This window comes from Podarcis raffonei, chromosome 9 (assembly GCF_027172205.1).
Source record: "Podarcis raffonei isolate rPodRaf1 chromosome 9, rPodRaf1.pri, whole genome shotgun sequence".
Taxonomy (NCBI): domain Eukaryota; kingdom Metazoa; phylum Chordata; class Lepidosauria; order Squamata; family Lacertidae; genus Podarcis; species Podarcis raffonei.
The window spans coordinates 43,484,553-43,507,630 of record NC_070610.1 but is presented as its reverse complement, the minus strand read 5'-3'; the positions used below and the strand labels follow the sequence as shown (position 1 = coordinate 43,507,630).

Sequence of the window (23,078 nt, the reverse complement as noted above, 5' to 3'; positions counted from 1 at the left end):
TAGCCTTGTCTGTAATCTGCTGGCTTTCTGTGTGAATAGTTTGTTTGTTTTTAATGGAGGGAAGAATTCAAATACCAGATTCCTTTACATGCTTTTATTAATTTTAATATTCTAAAACTTTATTTATCTGGCCTTATTTATCTTTTCACCTAAATTTAAAAACAGAGGTTCCAAAACATTTTGGGCCACACATCCAGTTGGAAAATTATCCAATTTAACCTCTCCTTTCCATGAGCACCCACCCACTCTCACATGTGAGCTAGCCAGCTTGTGAGGCAGGTAAAGCCAAGAGATTGTGACTGGCCAAGGTCACTGAAGGAGCTTCATGGCTGAGTAGTGATTTGAAGTCGGGTCCCTCCAGTCCTAGCCTGACACTCTAACCACTACACTACATTGTCTCTGATCTGAGCCCCAGCAGCTTATCACACAATTCTGTCATTTGATCCTCACAATAATGCTTTTTAAAATTGTTGTATTAGATAATTGTATGTGATTTTAAATTGTACATTGCTCTGAGTGGTGCCTGTGTACTAGAAGGTTGGGGGAGATTTTTTTTTACACAGATGTCATGGGCTGGTTGGACCCTGAGGAATGGTGGGAGGAACCAACTGGGGAACCATGAAGGGAAGAAGGCTCAGAGCCCAGGGAGTAGTGGTAGGACAATGATGAGTGGTCAGAGGGAGAAGAGGGAGACTGGGAGGAGGAGGTGTCGGAAGCTGAAGAGGTAACAGGACTTAGTGAGCTGGGAAAGCCTGTGGCTGAAAGAAGTCCAGAATCAGAGGCAGACACTGAAGCAGGAGAGGCAGGTGACGGAGGCCAAGAGGCAGAGACGAGTCAGGCTGGTGAAGAGTCATGGGTGCCCCACTGAACACAATGACTTACTTCTGCCCCGTCCTCATTTCTGCTTCTTGAGAGAGGGGATGTGTGAAAAGTCTCCAGGTGGGTGGGTGAGATGCAAGATACAAACATTCTTCCCTAGGCTTGCTATTAAGAAACTTGGATCTTGGGTGGGAAGGAATCTGCCATTTACCCTTCTTTTCCTTGAATACTGCCTGACAAGCATTTTAGAAGAATCTTTTATGTGATGGAAGAAAAGGCTGTAGAATCAACCAACTGCAATAGGTAATGTAAACAACAGCACTTAACTGGCCAGCTAAGGCTATTGCCATAACAAGGGAACAGGTATGGCTGGTTTCCCATTATAGATTTTACCCTCAGATACACAGCATCACAAGTTTGGAAGAGACCCACAAATATCATCCAGACTCACCCCCCCCAAACCCATAAGAACGCTTTATCTCACTGAGGATACACTGCTACTCCATTTTGATTTGGTCTTTCATGTAAAAACAGTGGGGAATACCCAGCTCAGTCATACGCAGGGTGCACAAATTGAAATTAATATGTAGACTTTGGCTTCCACACAGGTCTTGCTTTTTTGCTCCCCTTCCAGACCCCTCAAGCTTCTCAGAAAGATGTTTGCTGTAGAACACTCAGCCTGACGTCCTAAGCTATCCCAGCAAGCTCCCATCATAGCAAGGTTGGCATATTAGTCCACCACTGCAATGTTTTGAAAGTATTTGTCACAGTTAGGGATCTATTTACTGTTATTATGGAAATCTGCACAGTTTACAGACAAATGCTTAAACTTTATATGGAACCACAAAGGTACCAATTTTCCCTTGATAAGAGTTTGTCATTTATATTAACATTACTGAAAAATATGCATGAGCAAGTGTGTTTTGTATTTACATCCCTCTCAGAGCATTTAGTGTGTGTTAGCTCAGAGTTCTCCAAGAACCGCAGCCTGACAGGAGTCATTTCTGAAGTCATAAATCTTGGCTCTCTTCTGCTTAGATATTATCACCTCAGGCATTTCTTCAGCCATCACCACCAAATGTATTGTCAGGTTTTGAATACACTGGCAATGCTCTTTTCTCACAATGGATCGTGGGAGAAGCAAGGTAAAAACAAGAGGACCAGTTCATCAAAATCTGTAATTTCCACAAAGCTCTTGAGCCATGACAGCTGGGGTCCACTGGGGCTAGTGGGGTGGAGGGCAGGGCTGCCAGGGCAGCTAACAGTAGTCAGAGACAGATTTAGGCCTTGAAACATTGGGACCACAACAAGGAATTCTGCTGCAAGTAGGAGTAACCAGATTTGGCAACTGACTGAAACTGGATGGGCATGCAACAGAGCCAGATCATCTCAACCAATAACCCAAGACATTCACAGGCTTCTCAGTCTATCAAGCGGTATCACACACAAACATATATTAAATTATGGCTGTTTATCTGTCCTGACACCACATTCCAACACCTCTTTACTCAGAAGTAAGCCACTGTGTTCAGGAGTCTTCCTTGCGTACGTGGCATATGCATAACTCACTCTTCCATTTACACAAACAGGTCTCAGAAGTGCTTTACTCTGGCTGTTTCATGCCCTTTGTAATGTATTTATATCCTGTATTTTTTCATTGAGAAGCATCAACAAATGAATTATCTCATATTCCGCTTGAGGATGTATTTGGAAGGATCAGCGTCCACACAAAGAGCAGAGTTCAGGGTCCAAGAATTGGCCATTTTGTCTGCTTTATGGGTCTCATGCACATCAGAGTAAACATTGCTCGGCCTAAATCTACTTCATATTCCTTGTCTCCCCTCTCCCACTCAATAGAAGAGAAGAATACATACACATGTGCACACACATTTTTATCTTTTTCATTCCCCCTTCTCCCTGCAAAGCAGCAAACAGTACAAGAGGCTTTACTTATTATATTTCAGAATGGAAAATCATTTTTTGCCTTAAGGGCGTGCAAGGCAGAAGCTCCTAGGACTAGGACAAAGCAAACTCAGGGACTCAAGGAAAGAAGGCAAAAAAGACAAAATGTATGGGAGGAGGACAGGGCTGCTTTTGATGCCCCCTGTCCTGAACCCCTGGCCTACCTGTCAGTATGCCAAGTCCAAAGTCTAAGGGTCAATCCACAAAAGCAAAGTCCAAAGGCCAGGAAACACAGTCCAGGGTCAATCCAAGTAGCCATGTCTGAAGTCCAGCAGTCAGGATACCGTCCAGAGTCAAACCCGAAGCACAGTTCCATAGAAGTCCAGGTGCATCCAAGCCAAGGTCCAACATGGGAAGCTGAGCAAATAAAGCACCTCAGCTCTGCTTCCCTTTTGCCTTTTGCACTCTGATTGCAGCATCTGCACTTGATGAGGCATGTGACCCTCACCTGTTCCAAGCCAGCTGAGGAATCACATCTCTCCTCCCAGAGCTAGTGAGCTCCACCTGGCCAGCTAGGGAGCTGGGCTGTGGGCCCTTGCCTGCCTCAGCCTCCTTGAGCTTGCCGTGTTTATGTTGATGACCTGGTTAGTGGGGTAGATCATGCTGCTCACTCATTGCCTTTTTTCACACTAGGTCTAAATTTAAAACAAAAGCACAAGGAAGGTGCTGCAAAGCAGCAACACGAAATTGTGGTGCTTTGCAATCCCCTGTGTTGGGAGAGGCGCTTGTTCCTTCCCAACCTCCTCTTATGGGCCTGATTGGCTGGGGTCATTCTACACCAATGTCCTACAGAGCAGCCAAATGATGTGTTTTGAGTTGTCCTCAAAGTGCAAGAGGGGACATAAGGCAGAGCACTGAGCCTGGACACCCTGCAATGGAGGCAATTTCCATAAGGCTTCTAAAGTCTGCAGCCACCCAACAGCATGTCACAGACACAGGGAAGAAGTGTGTGCACCAAAGCTTTCTTCTGTGCTGCGGAAAGAAAATCCAGGAGATCATTGTGAACTTGTGAAGTTCACTTGGTAAGTTCCGAGGCAGCACCAGCTATAATCCTAACGGACAAAATGCAAACCAGTTACTTGACACATGTACACCTGAGAATATATTTAGTGTTCTTTACAGTATCTAGTTGGACAAACCCATCGCATTCATTCATTTTGATGGAAATGAAGGCACCAAGCTGTTAATTGGGGGTCACCTTGTAGAATAAGGTGCCAGTTAGGCAATGAATAAAAAGTAATTTTCTTTTGGAATTATTTTAATGTGCTGCTGTATGTTGACAATTGTGGATATGAAAGATAACACACATTAAAACATGTATCTGATTATACTTGCCATGTGCTCCCCTATTAACGTTCCAAAATGAAATGCAAACTTTCATTGTGCTTCTCCTAATAAGTATCTTCTTAAACTCATTTATCAGCTTCAGAAGCTCTCCCATAGCTCTGCAGAATGGAAAACAAAGTGAAACGAAGTTAACTGATGTTCACATTTAGCTCCATTTACATCCCCTTTAATTCCTATACTGGACCACCTATCCTTCTGCCGTACAGACAAATATGTACAATATAAACAATGGAAGGCAGCAGAAATTTATAAAACTGAGAATATTCTTCCTAATAGTCATCCTATGTCCATGTCAGCCTTAAAGGAAAAAAAATGGAAATATACCACATACATGGATTCAGTTAACTCAGAAATCTCTGAATTCCAAAGGCTCAGTATCCAATATTTACAAATTACTAATAAGCTAGGTTATGGTTCCTCCCAGGGCCTTAGGATATCCTGGGAGGGTGACCTTAAATGTCAGATTGATTAACATGAACGGGATCAAATTTGGATAAATGTTTCACTAAATACTAAATCATGTAGGATTCAATAATCCATTCTAAAAAAATACTTAGGGGGAAGAAGCCAAGAATAAAATTTAAGTTATTGACGGATGTAAAAGAAAGAGGTGGCTTCGCCCTGCCAGATATGAAACTATATTATGAAGCAGCATGCCTATGTTGGTTAAAAGAATGGATAAAATTAGAAAATAAGGAATTATTAGATCTTGAAGGTTTTGATAACAGATTTGGTTGGCACACGTATTTATGGTGTGATAAGAAGAAAGTTCATAAAGGCTTTGGAAACCACATCTTCAAGAGTTCTTTAATAGAAGTATGGGATAGATACAAAAATATATTGGAGCCAAAAGTCCCACATTGGTTGTCTCCGTTGGAGGTAATGAGTGTTAAGAAAATTAATATGAGAGGTAAATGGAGTACATATGGTGAATTGGTAATTAAAGAAGGAGGAAAATGGAAACTGAAACCATTTGAACAAGTCAAAGATCATGTATATGATTGGCTGCATTATTTTCAAGTAAATGAAATGTTTAAAAAATATTTGAAAGAAAAGGGTTATGTAGAAAAAGAATCTAATTTTCAAAGAGACATAATAAACAATGAATATAAAACTCTGTCAAAAATGTATAAGATACTGTTGGAATGGCATACGAAAGACGAAGAGGTTAAATCGGTAATGATACAGTGGGCAAAAGATTTTGGGTATAATATCCAATTTGATGAATGGGAAAAATTGTGGAAAGAGAATATAAAATTTACTGCATGCACGATATTGAAAGAAAATGTTATGAAAATGTTTTACAGATGGTACATCACACCTGTAAAGTTAGCAAAGATGTATAAGATGTGTAACAAATGTTGGAAATGTAAAGAAAAAGAAGGGACGTTTTTTCATGTGTGGTGGGAATGTAAGAAAGTGAAAAGCTTTTGGGAAATGATATATAATGAAATGAAAAAAATGTTAAGATATACTTTTGTAAAAAAACCGGAGGCTTTTCTTTTAGGGATTGTAGGAAAGGATATAAGAAGAAAAGACTGTAAACTCTTCCAATATGCAGTAACGGCAGCCAGAATCTTGATGGCCCAGAAATGGAAACAAGAGGAAATACCGACGATAGAAGTATGGAGACTGAAAATGACAGACTATGCGGAATTGGATAAATTAACTGGGAAAATCAGATACACCAAAGACCAAAAGTTCATCGAAGACTGGGGCAAGTTTGTAGATTATCTGAAAAACATATGTGGCGTGAACACAACGCTAGTGGGATTTCAAGAGGCACTGTAAAAATGGAGAAGTATTGTTAATATGAAATAGTGGGAGAAGGGAAGTATAATGGCAATACGAAAGAAGGGAATGTGTAACCAAAGTTATAAATACGGATGATTGTCAGAGACGCTGAAGGAAGTTCAAAAAAGAAACAATTTGTTGTATTTTGGATAAAATTGTATAACTGTTTGGAAAATCAATAAATTTATTTATAAAAAATAAAAATAAAAAAATACTTAGGTGGTATTGGACTCCAGAACACCTTTTCAAAATCAATAAAATACGGTATCTCTCCACTATGCTGACAAGGCCGTAATACTATTGGAACTTATATGCATATGTGGTGGGAATGTGAAGTTTTATATAGTTTTTGGATTAAGGATTTTACCACTATCTTTCAAATAACAGATAAATCACTGACACCAGATCTAGTCTTGGCCTTGCTTTCACAGAAAGCAATGCAAATTCCAGAGAATCTTATAAGACATTGGTCTTTTTTTCATGAGCAGCAGCCAGAACGTAAATAGCAAGTCAATGGAAATCTCGTTCATCTCCCATGGTTGATTATTGGTTTGATAGAGTCTGGGATATAGATCTCCCAGAGCGTCTCACCTATAAAAGAAAAGTAACCAGGGGAGACGTCAAATCAGATCATTTTTATGCTATTTGGCCTAATTTCTGATATATGTCAATATAATAGAGATGGAGTATAGATCCCCCAGAGGTTCAATTACGTTTGTGGAGATGATATATTTTAGAAGATTAGGATAAAGTGATTTCTCAATGCCTTGGACTATGATTATAAAAGAAGCATTGCATGAATCTTTCCTTTCCTTCTCCTCCCTTCTAGTTTTCCTCCTGCCTCCTTTGTATCAGTATGTTTGATGTTGTTTGTATTTTGTCTTTATTTTAAAATTTAATAAAGTTTCTTTAAAAAAAGTTAACTGGTTAACGTTGAATTGTAAATGCATTTCTAATATAGCTTTATTCATTCCATTAGGAATAAAGTATCTGGATAGGATAAATCAAAAATGCGTAATAAAAACATATCCACGATTGGGTTAAGACTATTTTTACTGACATCCATATAAGATGTAGAATCGACAGCATATACAGATGTGAACAGAATGGATATCTGGCATATAGTTAAAAAAATTACCAGAAGACATCTGAAGCAACAGTGGATCCAAGTACACATTCAACATTTTCTTCTGTCTTGCCACCTGAAACACACACCAGTAGTTGAGATACTTCACTTGCTACAGAGATTACAGGTGGAAGTTTCACTTGCTGGAACAGAGTGCAGAGTGGCTCTACTCTCCTAGTCCCAGGTCATCACTGCTTTCTACACATGCTACAAAGCCCTACGCAGGCATTGTTTCCTTGCATATACACAGCCACAGGAAGGTCAGTGGAGGCACAATGCCCAGCCATGCCCCATGTTATCTCTGGGCCCCTTACAGGATGGGGGTCTGAAACAGAACCGCCTCCTAGATGTGGAGGCTCCCCACGACTTTGAAACACATGTGCACAATCAGTGTTCTAAGTTGTGTGGGGAGCTTCCAAGAGTAGAGGATGCTCCTTGCTCCATACCCTCACTCTCAAATCCACGGAGGGCTATATAGGGGCCTGAGGTGATGCACTAAAGGGGATTGGGCTTGGAAGCACATCTCCACTCTTCCTCATGCAAGCCTATGCATTTGAGAAAACAGAAAGCAGTAAAAGCACTATTGTGACCAGTATAGCCAGGGGAAGTGGGGACCAATTATTCTGCAAACTTCCCCCCTCCGGTTCATCAAGTGTTTCTGCTGCCATGTGCAGATTTTATCAGTGATTGCATTAATCACTGATCACTGATTTATGCAGTGATTGCATTAATCAGCATGCCAGCATCACTTACTCCCAGTGATACCTACTGTGCTAACATTGCATGCTCTGGCGCCAACCACTTCTGGTGCCAACCATTTATACACAATGCCAAGTATGTGAAACATTGCACAGGGTAACGGTTCTTTCAAAACCACTCCCAACATTGTTTTTAAACTAGGGTTAATATTTCATGTGAACTGCAGGCATTGTGGTCAAATATTTTGTGCATTTTTTGACCCTAGGGTGGTTCATTAGCTGTAAAAAAAAGCTTTAAGCAGTTAACAAATCTACATTTTCATCAGTTAATTGATTAATTTATCATTTAGATACCAACAGATCTGTCTACCATCAGACTTCCACTAAAGGTGACTTTAAGACATATTGAAGGAAACACAATATAACACTCCATTTAATAAACAATAAGTTTCTCCTTAAGAAGGAAATTCCTCTTAGATATTTTCCTTTTAATTCCCTACTATAACAGCACACCAGAACTTTATTAATGTGTCTTAAAAAATAAGCAAGCATTCAGCTTTGCCAATTAAATTTTGTGGTCACTGATTAAAATTGGTCCCTACAATTTAACCAACCAAAGCTTTACTTGATTAATCCGCCAACTAAAGCTTGCAGCTCTGTTTCACAAACATGCTTTGGAATTTCCCAGTAGTTTCTTCCTATAAGTAAGATGTCAGTAATGACAGTAGCTTCTTAAAAACACACAGTGAACTGCCTTTCTCTGCTGAGCTATATCTCAGTGCTGTGGGCTCCATTTGGGATGTAGAACTGACTGGTCTTCTTTCATCTTAGACATAGAGTTACAGTCTCCCAACCCAAGCAACCTATATAAGACATTTTATTTAGACATAAGAGAGACAGATATTCCAGGCAAGGAGTCTGCTACCACAGCTGCATGGTTCAGAAGAACCCAGAGTTATTGAGATGACAGCCTTCTTAACTGTGAAATTGAGATATAAAAAAATGTAATTCCAAATTGACCACATTGTAGAGTGCCAGAGTTTGATTAGTGTTACAACTTTGATCTATGCACCACAGGAAGAAGTCTGATAGGTATTGCCATGGGACCTTAATTTTAGAATTAATCAAAGTGTTGGGTATTCATTGTACACTCACCATAAACTGAAACTTTCTGTGTATTGAAAATAACTCAGAGCTGACTTTGTGTAGCAGCCCATTTTGCTGAAACATCTGAAGCCCATGCAACATAGAAATATGTCAAGCGTTCAAGTTATGCTAATCACAGTATTTAATATTATAATATGTTATTAATCCAGCTGCACATACCATACACTAGCGTTCCCCCATCTGGTGTCCTCCAGATGTTTCAGACAACTCCCATCAGCCTCAGATGTCATGGCTAGTGGTCAGGGATGATGGGAGTTGTAGTCTGAAACATCTGGAGGGCACCAGGTTGAAGAAGGCTGCTAGAGGCCCCATCTACATAATATCTAGTTTTAGCAAGGACCTCATTAGCAGCCCAGCAATTAGCTTGGAAATTTATGTACCCTTGGCTAATCGATACCAGTATTAGAGAAGCATTGAACCTTTTGTATGGGAAGGAAAGTTATGCACAACTTCAGAGTTAATTGTGACACCTTCCAAAAAAGTATGGGCAGAGCTCCTTTGAAGCCTGTGGAGAAGCAGTAATTTAAAAAGCAAGGAATAAGTAATTTATAAAGCAGCCTTCCTTTCCCTATTAGTTTTCCATTACCCCCTCATTTTTGTGAGTGACTTCTGGTGTATGCAGATAAATAGGCAATAACAAATGATGGGAGTTAATGTTACAGAGCTGAACTATTTACATAAACTTAAGCAACAGTATTCAGTCAAATTGCTCCTTCCTGTACAATGCTGTAAAAATATGACCCTTCCTCTCTGCCTCCTCAGTGAAAACTGGTTCAAGTTCCAGTTAGCTCCCATTTCCCTGGCTTTCTGATGCCACTCCTTGGTCTTCTCACTAGCTTTGTTCAAAATTCTGTCACCTTTTGTTACTCAGGCCATGTGGTCTCTGTTAAACCCATTCACAGCTGGATCCAGCATGACTTCCTCATTCCTACCTTCAAAGCCCTCCCTTGCTTTACTCCAACTTCTTATTCTGAGATATCTGTGCCTGCAGCCTTCTCTTTTCCAGCCTTCCCACCCAAAGGTTTCCTGCTCCCTTAAATGCCAGTGTTTTCACTCTTGCTACTCCCATTTGCTTGGAACTCTCCCACAGAAACCTAGGATTGTCACCTCTCTCTTTTCCTGAAAACTCCTCCTAAAAAAATGTGATGCCTTTGACACATCCTCATCTTCTACTGAAACAAAGCATACGAGTAATGGGCACACGTTCTTCCCTGTTTTGGCCTTCAACTCCTGTTTCCTCTCTTCTCCTCTTGTTACCCTATAAAGTGCCATGATACAGTCACAGACTCACAGAATCAAACAATTGGAACAGACTACAAGGCCCATCTAGTCTAACCCTCTGCAATGCAAATATTTTACCCAACATGGGGCTTGAACCCACAACTCTGAGATTAAGAGCATTATGCTCTACCAACTGAGCTATCCCGTTTAACAATGTATCTCTTTAACTTTGTAGGTTTATTGCTAATTAATGGTCGATCGTTATGTTGCTTTAAGACAGGGGTAGCTAACATGGTGCCCTCTAGAGGTTGCTGAATTACAATGCCTTCATGGGCCATGCTAGCAGGGGCTGATGGGAGTTGTAGTTCAACATCAGGAGGGCCCATGTTGGCTATACCATGCTTTAAGATAACCAGCAGTTGAACACTGAACTATCACTTCTCTCCCTTCCCTGCTTCTTTGCCCACCATTTTTCCCCAGGTCCAACATTTCAATCCACTAGACTAATATAAAAACTGAAAATTCAAGAACTTTGGAAAATTTAACCCATTATGTATTTATGGGTACTCTGGATATTCACAAAATCATATGCACAAGTTTCTCACACTGAAGCAGTTTCAAAGGAAATTAAACCAATAACTGAGCCAATTTTTATTCTGCTTGTTATGCTATATTTTAAATATTTGAGTATAGCACACATAAAATAAAACTCAGGTAGTATTGCTTAGACTTGCAAGATTTTCATGTTCATTTTCTGTAATTCCATTTGTTGCCGTCTGCACTATATTATTTGTTGACGTGTGAGTTATCACTTCAATAAGTGTAAGTGTAAACCATATACATGCTATTTCTATAGTAACATACATTTGATAAAATCTGACCAGGATCTGACAGGATACGCAGTCTCTTCGATTTGGCATATTTCAAATGACAAGAAGCATTTCCTTATTTTGCTCTGAAGTTTATTTGAATTTTCAAACAGTCATGCTTTTGCGGTTTAGCAAAACACAATAAAAATCACTGTGGGAAATTGCCACAATTAGACATGGGTATAACCTCTCTGAGGTTCTCCTAGCACAGTAGGGTTTTTGCACAGCTTCCATGTATCTCCATGGAGATGGTGCAGGAAAGTCTCATGGAAGAATTTTAATATCTGTTTTTAACCAGTATTAACAGCAGAGTTACTAATTGCTGCTGATTTTAACTATTATAAGAAGTAAAGGTCTGGAAACAGTGGCGGTTTTATCTGGTAGCTTTATTAAGATCCAGATGAATGAATATGTAAAATTTGGCTAGGCAAACCATTTTTATCTAGCACATTCCATTAAAAAGAGAGAGAGAGTATGCAGTAAACTGCATATAAGGGTTGTGTCAAAGTTTACAGAATAGGACCCTTGGTAGCTAGAATAACATTTCCACAACAAATCAAAGGTATTGTTCTCAACTTACATGAATATACAGTAGCCATTACCTTAAATTTAAGCCTCACAATGAGCGTCAAAACCACTGTGGAGATATGAAAGCCATATTGTATCAGTGCAGTCTGCAGAGATTTTTTTCTTGCAGCTTTGCTGTGCTGAAATATATGTTGCACTTGAAAGCTAAAGGGATTACTTTTGAATAGTCATCACAAAGGTTGATTATATTCGTATATCATTTAGCTAGACCCTGCAGGCTATTATTCCATTAGCTGTGCTTGTCCACTCCTGCCCTGTCAAAAAGTTGATCATGTAATGTGAAAAGGCCAGACAGTGTGTTAAACTATGAGAAGTGCTTCAGAAAAGCACAAGAATACTCTATTTAAAAATAATTATAACCCTATTCAGGTGGCAGTCCTAAGTGTATTTATTTAGAGACAAGTTACATGCAGCGACCGGGTTTATGACTGGGCTGGAGAGTCTAGCAAAGATAAGTACCAGGCAAAGTATGAAAGAAGGATTACATGAGACCAGGGCTTTTTTTCAACCAGAACTCACCAGAACTCAGTTCTGCACCTCTCAGGTGGGCACATTGTCATGATAAGAGAACAAAGGAGTTGTTCGCGGTGAGTTCTGGCACCTCTTTTTCTAAAAAAATAGCACTGCATGAGACTACTATACATAGTTCAGCTATCAGTTAAACAGTTCAAAAACACATATTAGGTGTCGAGGGTCTACAGAACTGCTGGATTTTTTAATCACCCTGTCAGCATTCCAGAATAGAATAATTTTAAGTCAGACCTTAGCTTGCCTTAGAGGCTTAGTTAGGGCAGCAGGACAGATTCAGTTTTGCAGCTCTCATTGGCTTTGTGTCTGCTACCTAACACAAGCAGGTAGATTCAGCCTTTGAGCATCCTATCCTTTCACCATTTCTCTCAACCCCTTGTCCCCCTGCTCCATTCTTCATTGTTCCCAAGGTTCTGCCTTGGAGTTGAAACCATGTTTAATGCCAGGCAGTGGAAGCTGGTGGCACTTTTGACTTGCCAGGGCTGCAATTTCTAACTTTGTTGTTTTCCTCACAATAGGACTTGTACAGCAAAGCAAAACAAGCTTCTCCAAGTAGGAAACACTTCCTGCTGCTTCTCTTGATGGAGAGGTGTGGCCATCAAGGAAACAGCTCCGAGCATCCTCAGAATAGATATTTACGATTCAGATAGGTCTACCTGGTGTGCCCTTGCAATTCCCCTTAGTAAGGAAATGCCCTGGTTTGCCCTAATGGACCAGCCTTCTCTGATGCCAGGTCCCTGGGGAGACACAGAACTGGGAACCTGCTTAGAATTTGTCCCCTGCATAAAAATGTCTAGGCACAGCTCTGATGTGGATCAGTAAGCTAGATCTTCTAGAGTTTAACAGGCAAGCAATCCTGTGTTTGGTGGATACAGGGAACAAATAAGGAAACAGAACAAATGAAACAGAACAGTAATATTAAATAATAAATACCAGAAGGAAGCCATGCTAAATTTTTGCAGCAAAAACCCATGGTGTCTTGTGGGCACCTTGAAGACAAAGGCTTGGATCTTATGAGAATCTAACTTAAGGAAGTTCATGGAAGTCAAATATCCTCTTCCCCTGTAGCCAGCTGCTTCCCACCTCATAAACCTCTCAGGACAGTTGAACAATGTGAGATACATGGGATGTAATCCACTAGGAGCGGTCAAGTACAACATTACAGTGGTATCTCGGGTTACAAACACTTCGGGTTACAGAGTCTGCTAACCTGGAAATAGTACCTCGGGTTAAGAACTTTATCTCAGGATGAGAAGAGAAATCGCACAGCGGTGGCGCGGTGGCAGCGGGAGGCCCCATGAGCTAAAGTGGTACCTCAGGTTAAGAATGGTTTCAGGTTAAGAACGGACCTCTGGAATGAATTAAGTACGTAACCAGAGGTACCACTGTACCTGTTCTGCTAGAGTGGTCATGCAGGAGATGTTGGTCCAGTCAGCTGAACTTTCTGTTACACCTGGCTGGAGCATCCTTCCTTGCATGTGACTAGTAGGTGGGCGTGACCTTTCCAGACCTGGTAAAACGCCAAGTCTTGCAGCCACCTCCCTCTTTTTGATTTTCTTTTTCATCCTGCGAACTTCCTGATTCACCTGGACTGTACTGCTGGCTGCCAGCCATCAGCCCCCCCCCGCCAGGTTATCTCCCATATGGGGTAAACCTGTTTGTACACGTTTGTAACTTTAAGCTTAAAGCCTGCCTTCAGGGATCACACTGTGCTCTGCCTGATTGCGAGTAAAACTACTTTTTGTTCCTTATGAATAAGACTGTGGTGTCTTTATTCTTTTAGGAGGGATCAAAGGGGTCTTACCAGGAATAATAGAACATATCTGAATCTGGGCAAGCCAGATTGAATTGTCTATTGTCTTAAGAGGCTCACACAAGTCTGCAACCAGCTTTCTGCTGCGTAAGGGGGGGGGGGAGAATGCTCTCTGCTATATAAAGAAACTTGCTAGTGCGAGTTAGGAAGGATATTAATAATCAATATATTCTCTCCTGCCACCCTCAACATTCCCACAAGATAGAGCACAGGGTGTTGCTGGGGGAGGGAAATCACCCCCACGTCCTACCCTATATGGTTCAGAAGGACCACATGATCCTCCAGGGAGGCTTTTTTTGGGCGCATAGGAGGATACAGAGAATAGGAGGGACAGGAAAACGTTCTTTCATGAACCTCCTTAAGCCTTTCAGATTTATTGCTTCATAAACATTTCTCACTAGGGCCTACTGTCCGAAGAGAAATTCTAAAATAACCAACTACCATTGAGAATGATTCCTGTCACCACCAGGTATGTTAGGAGTCATCTGCAAATGAATACAAAACACATCTCTCACCTTCCATTCCCTTTTATATCACATTTTATATTACAAATTGTAATTTTTGTGCTGAACTTCCTTTGTGCTTAAAGTCAGTGCTGATTAGTTGGCACAGGAGAAGACAAAACAACTGCATTATCTTAGCTCACTTACTGTTCAGGTATTTCAGCCCAATCTAGATAAAATAAAGTACTAAATAGAAGACTCAGTGCTTCTTCCAGAAGACTTAAGGCAGAGAATCTTCTGCTTTTATTATTCAAAGTTGTTTAATGTAGATTGTAAAGATGTTTTATTTGGGTCTCTTTGAAGCAATGTATTATACAGAGCCATGAATGAGTCTTTATGAGCACAAGTGGGAGTCCTAAATGAACAGCGTTTGGAATGTTTGACTTTGAATAGGTAGGTTTATATGAGCAGAAGGCTTGATTGTTGGGGCCCAGTTTATGAATTAGGAGGATTTATTTTATACACCTTGAAATGGGAAGTCAAATCTTTTGGGATCCTGGTATGCAAAATTTTTGAGCAGAGATAGAAAACCTAATGGAAATCTCTTCTTCTGCCACTATTACTATCTATTTATTGAAAACAGTTTCATTCAAACTTCTTCATGAAACTATTGTGGCTGTCAGGAGCAACTCAGCTTGAAGTCTGAACATCTTTCTGGCTCTGAAAAGTAAAAAGGCCTCAGAGTCTCCAGAATAGTGTATTCTTTCTAATTTGCGTAATGTGGTAAAATGTGTGCATGGATTTGTAACTAAGGAGGGAAGGTGTCTTCGCAAAATTCAGTTTAGGGTGAATTAAAAGGCAAAGCTCCCAGATAATCGAGACTTTTTATGTAGCATTAAATTGCTGAATTAGAAGAGGAGTTTGGATTTGATATCCCGCTTTATCACTACCTGAAGGAGTCTCAAAGCGGCTGACATTCTCCTTTCCCTTCCTCCCCCACAACAAACACTCTGTGAGGTGAGTGGGGCTGAGAGACTTCAAAGAAGTGTGACTAGCCCAAGGTCACCCAGCAGCTGCATGTGGAGGAGCAGGGAAGCGAACCCGGTTCACCAGATTACGAATCTATCGCTCTTAACCACTACACCACACTGGCTCTTAAGCAAAGATATGGAATGTATTTGCACCTGATGAAGAACCATGGCTCAAATGCTGCACGTGAACGTAAGCGGGTACTCGCTTGGTGTTAAATAAAGGATCAGGCAGACGCAGCAAACGGAGAATAAGAAGGTGAGGTTTATTGCCAGGCAATAAGGACCCAGTTTGGAATCTCTTCCAAAAGGAACTGGGACCCCGATTGACAGAAATCCAGAGATCTTTATACCTGAGCAGATCACAGCAAATCATAGATCATGAGACAATCATGAGGGATTCACCATATTGTCAGCAAAGAATTGGCCAATTAGCAAGCTTCTTGCCACGCTACCAGCTCCTGGTCAAGTACTGGTCAAGCACTGGTTCTAGTTCTGCTTTCTGATGCTTGCAGTGACGCTTTGTCTAACCTTTCCCCTAGTTATGACAGGACAGGGAGCTTGGACATTTTGTGGTTATGCTCTTCCTGTTCTGTGGATTAATTTAGCCTGTATCTGAGGGGATTTTGTACCAGAATCTCTGATTCACGTCTTCCCCTTGTCCAGGGTACACGGATGTTTGTAGGTGAAAGGTCGGCTCCTAACTTTACTGTTTCAAGCAGTTTGCAGTTAGGTAAGGCACAGCTTCCCTTTGATTCAAAAATGGATTATAAAATACTGTAAGCCTTGATTATGTGTGAGCATATATGAATATATTGATTTCTGATAACTGATTATATGGATAGCATAGGGGTAGCCCTTCTTCCTTGCCTCACAATGATATCCCTTTTCCATGCAGAAGGTGTAGATTCAACCCCCAGCATCATTAAGTAAGACTGGGAATGTCCCATCTGAAACCCTGGAGAGCTGCTGCCAGTATGTCAGTATGGATCTGGACGGGCCAACTGTTTGGCTTGGTGGGAGGCAGCTTCCTCTGTTCCTATTATAATTATTTATATATCCTGCCTTTTAGAATGTGAATCCTTCCAAGGCAAACTAAACTAAACTAAACTAAACTAAACTAAACTAAACTAAACAAAACAATATCAACATATAGCAAGTCATAAGACTTCTTCCTCATGTAAGTTGGTTGTAGTTGACTCAGCAGTGGGAGAAGTACAGGCCAGCTGGAACAGGCTGTGGTGACTTAGGTTTTTATACTAAAAAATCCACGACAAATTTATGAAGAATAAGGCTACTAGGCATGCTGACTGTGCCCCATCTCCATGTGTCAGGGACTGGGCAGAGGAGGAATGGTGGAGACAGCCTCCCCAGCCTGACCCTTCCAGAGAAGAAGAAGACAGTTCAGAATTACAACAGGGGTTTGAGGGAGATCACAGCTCAGAGGAAGATGAGGGGAAAAGTTGGGAAATAATGGGAGAGGAGGAGGAGGAGGAGGCAGAACCGGAGTAGCAGCTGGCGGACACGTTGTTGCTAGAAAGCATTCCAGACCCACCATCTCCCAGAACCCGGCGAGCCCTAAAAACAGGAGAGCAAAGGGCTCAGAAGCAAAAGGCCCTCAGTGCCAGCTGTAGAAGGGATGACGAATGAGGAAGTGGGAGAGAGAGAAGGGAAGGGGAAAATTACTTGGAGCAATGCTATTATTCCAAGAGGCCACATTCCCAAGCCTCTCTCTGTGGATACTGAATAAAAGCTGATGGTAAGGACTTTCCCTTGTCTTGTCCATTCCTGCCAACCTGTTGTGGGGGTTGGTTCTTCTGCTGCATGGCACCATCTCTCATCTCCCATAGGCATCTGGTTAGCAACTGTGAGAACAGGAAGCTGGATAAGATGGGCCTTTGGTCTGATCCAGTAGGGCTCTTCCTAGATTCCTGATTAGCATATTAGCAGTAGTGGTTCTTTTTGTGCGTGTGCAGATCAACAGAGATTTGTCTTTTCTGGAAATGTTTAAGGTTTATTCATTGCAGTGGCTCTTCTCACACCTGTCTGCTCCAGAAGGCCTGTGTCTTCGTTTGCCCAGTAATAACAAATTAGTAAGAATGGACAGTGTCAGTCTGAAGCTAGAAACTTTTGTTTTGGCAGCTCTGACAATATTTTGCCTAGTTGCTTACAGACCGTGTGCCATCTGAGTTATTTAGAGATCACACCAAGTTTCCTCCTTGAAACTGGCTTTTCAAGATCTTAGCAAAAGGTATTTTATGAGGGTACTGAAACTGAAGCCAGCAAAGCAGAGAAAATCCAGGAATGCATCTGCAACAAAATGGGATGCCAGGGAGATTTTCTGTAAGGCTAGAGTTTTGCTTTAAAGCTTTTAAGGAGCATTAGCCTTGAGTGCATCCCTTCAGGGTAAGGAAGTGTGGGGAAAGCGGGTTGAAGATTCTGATGCTTTCAGAGTACAGGTAGAGTTCCTGTCACTGAACCTTACAGAAGAGCTGGTTTTCCTGCAGGAAAACTCTTCAGGGAGAAAAAAGTCACCATTTGAAGCCATCCAGCTGTTCCAGTGGTATCTGTGCATCTTTGCACAGGGTAAAATCATTTTCCTAGTAGTGGCAATTAGCTCTGTCTCTTAATATGGACAGGGAATATAAATGAATGTGCAAGCATCCATTTAGGGAGAGGAAAGAAAAAGCATTCCCTGCAAAACCTTTTCTTCTTCAAGGAAGCCTATTCTGCAAAGAAAATAATGTCTGAGAGTTGTGGAATCAGCTAGTATGGAAATGGAGGGCATATCAATATATAAAGTGGTGGCCCAGAGCTAGTCACTGGGTTCATGACCGTATCCTTACCCCATAGTGCCATTTCAGAAACTCAGTGCACAAGGGGACAGCAGGGTCATGTCCTGGATCAATTGGAGTTTTTCTTTTTCTTTTCTGACTGTAGACTTCAGTTTTGTAGTTACTCGTTTCTGTAGTTACACATTCTGCATTAACAGCTTGCCCCCCTCTCATTTCAAGATGTTCTGCAACTCCCAGCATATGCAGGTGGGTTATATATTTCTATATTTATTTACAAGACTGCTTTAATTCTCCAGGTTTGTGCCACCAACCTATTGGTCTATTTGATTTGCAATACCCAGACAGATAAACAATGCAATCTTACACATCAGAGGTAGACCTGAGTAAGTTCAATGAGACCTACTTCCAAAGAAGTGTGTACAGGATTGCAGCCAAGAAGTCCTACATGATGCACTGTTGTATACAGTGGTACCTTGGTTCTCAAACATAATCCATTCCGGAAGTCTGTTCGACTTCCAAAATGTTCGAAAACCAAGGCGCAGCTTCCGATTGGCACAGGCCAATAGTAAAACAGTAGCCAACAGTTGCATTGGATGATCAGCTTCTGAAAAACGTTCGAAAACCAGAACACTTACTTTTGGGTTTTTGGCGTTCAGGAGCCAAAACGTTTGAGTACCAAGGCATGCGAGAACCAAGGTATATATAAACTGTAGGTGCAGTCTCTTACACCTTCATGTCAGGAACCATTTGGGTCCACCCTAGCTCACAGTCAAAAGTGTGAGGTCTGCTCTGAATGGTGTTTCCCAAACCAGACTGCTTGCAACTCATATATCCTAAAAGGCTGACAAATAAATTTAGTCCTGGACCTATATTCAAGGCACTGAATTACCAGTGACACCAGCTAAACAGGTTATTTTGCAAACAACACCTGCACACTTAAAATGCAGAGTGCTTCACTCTCACAGATGTCCCTTTGCACTAAGTTCTGGTAACTGTTCTAGCTCACAACCAGATTTATGAGCCCTGCATTGTCTACAACATTTTCTTATACAAAGGCTATGCTTGGCAGGCATAAAGGAATATTATCTATACATCATGCAAAACAGCTACAGAATGATAGCAAGCTAGCAGGCTAGAAAAGGATCATATGACCAAAATCTGGTTTGGTGTAGAAAACTGCTAGCTACTGTTCAGTTTAATTCTTAATCTTTGCTTCTCTATTTAATTTCTGCCTACTTTAGAGACCTGCTGTAATGCAGCAGTTTTAAAAAAATATCCACATGTACTCATGAGCCTCCCCAAAGACCACTAACTTGACACGTAGGCCATGACAGCTAAGCTTCGACTAGCAGGAAACCTAATCCAGGGTTTCCATCATGTCAGTTGTTGCCTTTATTTCATTACACTTTGACTCAGCTCCTAATGGATTCAGCTTCATAAAGTCTGTAAAAAGAGGAAAAGAAAGCAATTTATTCATGTTTCACGAGAGCTCACTGAAGACCAGAAATTTCTCTAAAAATGCAAATCATTTTGTGCCACGTAAGTGGGACTGGGCAGCTAAAGCTCTTGGAGGAAGATTCTTTCCCAGGGCTAATGTTTTTATACTCAGTGATAGAATAAATCGATTCCTTTATTATACCATCTCCTTCGCTCTCTTTATTTCCTAAAAGAACGTAATCCAAGGTACTAAAGAAACATTCTTCACCACTTGTTAATTTTGTTATTAATCCCCAATATCTCAAAAAATAAACACCACAAATACATGTAGAAAGAAAAGATCAATATGGATCCCTGCAACATCAGGTTAGCAAAGGGAGATTTCCTAGGAATCCAAGATGTAAAATACTGACGTGCAAAACTAATCCCTTACTTATGTAATAGGACTGTATATACAAGCGCAACATAAACCAGGAAGAAACTATTACAGGAGAGACACGTTATACTTGTATTGCTTTAAAAACAACCTTTCAAGTTCTTATTTACGGAAGAAGTTGAAGTATTTAATGTCAGCCTATGCTGCATGTCAAAAGACCAGTCACCCTTGCTAACATGCCACAGATAGGCTTTTAATAATACATGTAATAAAAATTACACTTATCAAGTATAAAGCAGGTCATAAAAATAAAGCAACATTCATAAAAGCTAGAAAATTATAAAGTATTGTTATCACTTGTCCCTACTGCTCAAGGGAGGGCCGCTTGAAATAAAATTCACATCTAACAGCAGTCATGACCAAAGTAGCTTGGATATCAGTTCTTGCCAAGTTAACACTCTCTTCCCCAGTTAACACACACACACACACCAGCACACTCAGGACTTTATGTGAAGTCTGCAACTTGGTCCTCACGTCCTTCACTCTGGAGTCTTTCAAAATAGAAATGGAGTCACATGGATTGTTACCCCAACTTTTCCCACCTTAACTCTCAGCCCCAAAGGTGATCCTAAAGAGGTAGGTTTCACAGTGTTTCCGGGAGGTGCTTAGGCTTGGACTTGGGAGAGTCTGTAGTGGGAGGGAGTACTGTAAGTGAGCAACCACTATAAACGCCCTTTTTGTGTCATTGCTTTCTAAACATAGAAAAATAAGAAGAGCCTTGCTGGATCAGACAAAGACTTTATCATTTTACCAGAGGACAACCAGAGATGCAACAGCAGTGCTTCTACCAGTTGCTGGAAACTACAGGAGGGGAGAGGGATGTGGGTGGTGCTGTGGGTTAAACCACAGAGCCTAGGGCTTGACGATCAGAAGTTCAAATCCCCACGATGGGGTGAGCTCCCTTTGTTCGGTCCCCACGATGGGGTGAGCTCCCTTTATTCGGTCCCCGTGACAGGGTGAGCTCCCTTTGTTCGGTCCCTGCTCCTGCCAACCTAGCAGTTCGAAAGCACATCAAAAGTGCATGTAGATAAATAGGTACTGCTCTGGTGGGAAGGTAAACGGCATTTCCGTGTGCTGCTCTGGTTCACCAGAAGCAGCTTAGTCATGCTGCCCACATGACCCAGAAGCTGTATGCCGGCTCCCTCGGCCAATAAAGTGAGATGAGCGCTGCAACCTCAGAGTTGTCCACGACTGGACCTAATGGTCAGGGGTCCCTTTACCTTTTACAGGAGGGGAGAGTGCTCTTGTGCTATATTCCTCCTTGCTGGTTGACCACTGTGGGAAAAGGATACTGGACTAGATGGGCCCCTGGCCTGATCCAGCAGGCTCTTCTTAAGTTCTTAGGAGAAGCCCACAAGCAAGGCATGAGTGCAATGGCACTATCCTGTTCATGAGCCCCAACAACTTCCTCAAAGGCATCCTGAGACATGTGTTTCTTTTAGGGCAGGAATGGATGTTGTAGAATCATCTCATTAAACACTGTACAGAGATTTAGTCAGACAGGTATACTTTGTGCATGCTCATACTTTGTGCATTTATTCCTGACACTCATCATTTCTAATCATGACTATACATTTTCCTTCTCAGTAAGCCAAATGACAAGAGACTTGTCTTTACACTTTTTATTTTTTTAAAAGAGTCATCCAACCACTAGAGACCTGTTCTTCAATATGAGGCTACTGCTTGGAGCTTCACACTTCTATCGCTTTTCAAATTTCAAGTGTGTGGTCTCCAGAACTGAGAGGATTACAAATAGGAAGAAGAACAGAGAGAGGTAGAGAAAAATAATAATATTGGATATGGCTGTAGAAGGGCCAGTCTGTCATCTTCAGAACTTTATGGAGTACTTCTCATTCCACCCTTTGCCCAGCTTTTGGAATCTGCTGAAGTTTTGATGTATAAAATATTTGTTTACGTAACTTAGAGATCTGAAATTTAATTCTACATTTGTTTCAGCTTTAACCAGGACATGTGATTTATATTTCATCATTAACATATTGCATCCAAGTTAAGTTCTGAATAATGTTCTGAGGAAATCCAAATGAAAAAGATTACTCAGGTATATTGCACTGACCTTATCTTTCAAATATCCGTGACGTAATTTTAAAAACTGGTTACTATTTCAGAAGTTATTTCCCTATTGTACAAATATATGCAAGTTTATCTTCCGAAGCAGACTTTGCTCACTGCATGCATAATCAGTGCTGAAATAAGAGCAGCATGGAGTGTTCATAGATTACATTATTTGAGCATGGGGGTGGGTCAAAGCCGCCTTGTATTCCTTTGGGCTGGATCTGGGGACTGGACTGCAGGAGATTTTAGTTGAGTATTACCCCTAAACAGGGTTTTTTTTTTAATACGTTCATGTTTGTTGCTCCCCTTTCACTTACTCTAACTTTGGTGTAGTGTAGTATACATAATTTAAATAACCAGAGAATGTCTCTGGGCTTGAAACCACCTGCTGGCTTATATTAGCTAATTAATGGTGATTTATCTGAGTTACTAATTTGAGTAGAGCTGACTGCCTTCAGGATTTTTTGTGAATGTTCTAAGGATTTTGATTATAAATATGCTTACTTGATGGGTACTCTACTTTAAATACTTTAAAAAATCTTTGCCTGCCAGTAGAAAAGGGTTTTTTCATGCTAGTACAAATAAATTACCTCGCATTGTTTTCTGTTTCAAATAATATATTCAGGTGGTTTGTTTATGTTGGTACACAATTTTATCTCTGTCTGGTTCCCTTTCATTCTCTTTCTCATATTAGGGATTATTTGCCTAGCTTCCAAACAGTGACCGTTTGAAAAATAGTACTGATCTCATACCCAGAAAGCTTAATCATTTTCACAAAAACTAATATAGCAGATTCATTTTAGCCAAACTTCTTTATCATGCTGGCCTGATTCCCATGGCCTTAAAGTGTGGATTTAATGGTGGCACAATCTCTGAGGTAGAAATATAATAGAACCCTCTCAGCCTATTGGATCTATGTAATTTCTCTTTTTCT

The 23,078-nt window shown here is 40.9% G+C and overlaps 1 protein-coding gene across 2 annotated transcripts in view; it reads right to left on the bottom strand.

The window, feature by feature from the left end:
* Positions 1-4,021: 4,021 nt before the first annotated feature.
* The window catches only part of TTC29 (tetratricopeptide repeat domain 29), a 104,791-nt gene continuing 85,734 nt past the window's right edge, over positions 4,022-23,078 (bottom strand). For both annotated transcript variants that reach the window (XM_053403181.1, XM_053403182.1), the window contains exons 12-13: positions 7,061-7,124; positions 4,022-4,226 (exon numbers count right to left, since the gene is read on the bottom strand). In XM_053403181.1, the coding sequence (XP_053259156.1) occupies position 4,226; positions 7,061-7,124 (65 nt within the window). In that variant the 3' untranslated portion in view covers positions 4,022-4,225. The remainder of the gene's footprint in view (positions 4,227-7,060; positions 7,125-23,078) is intronic.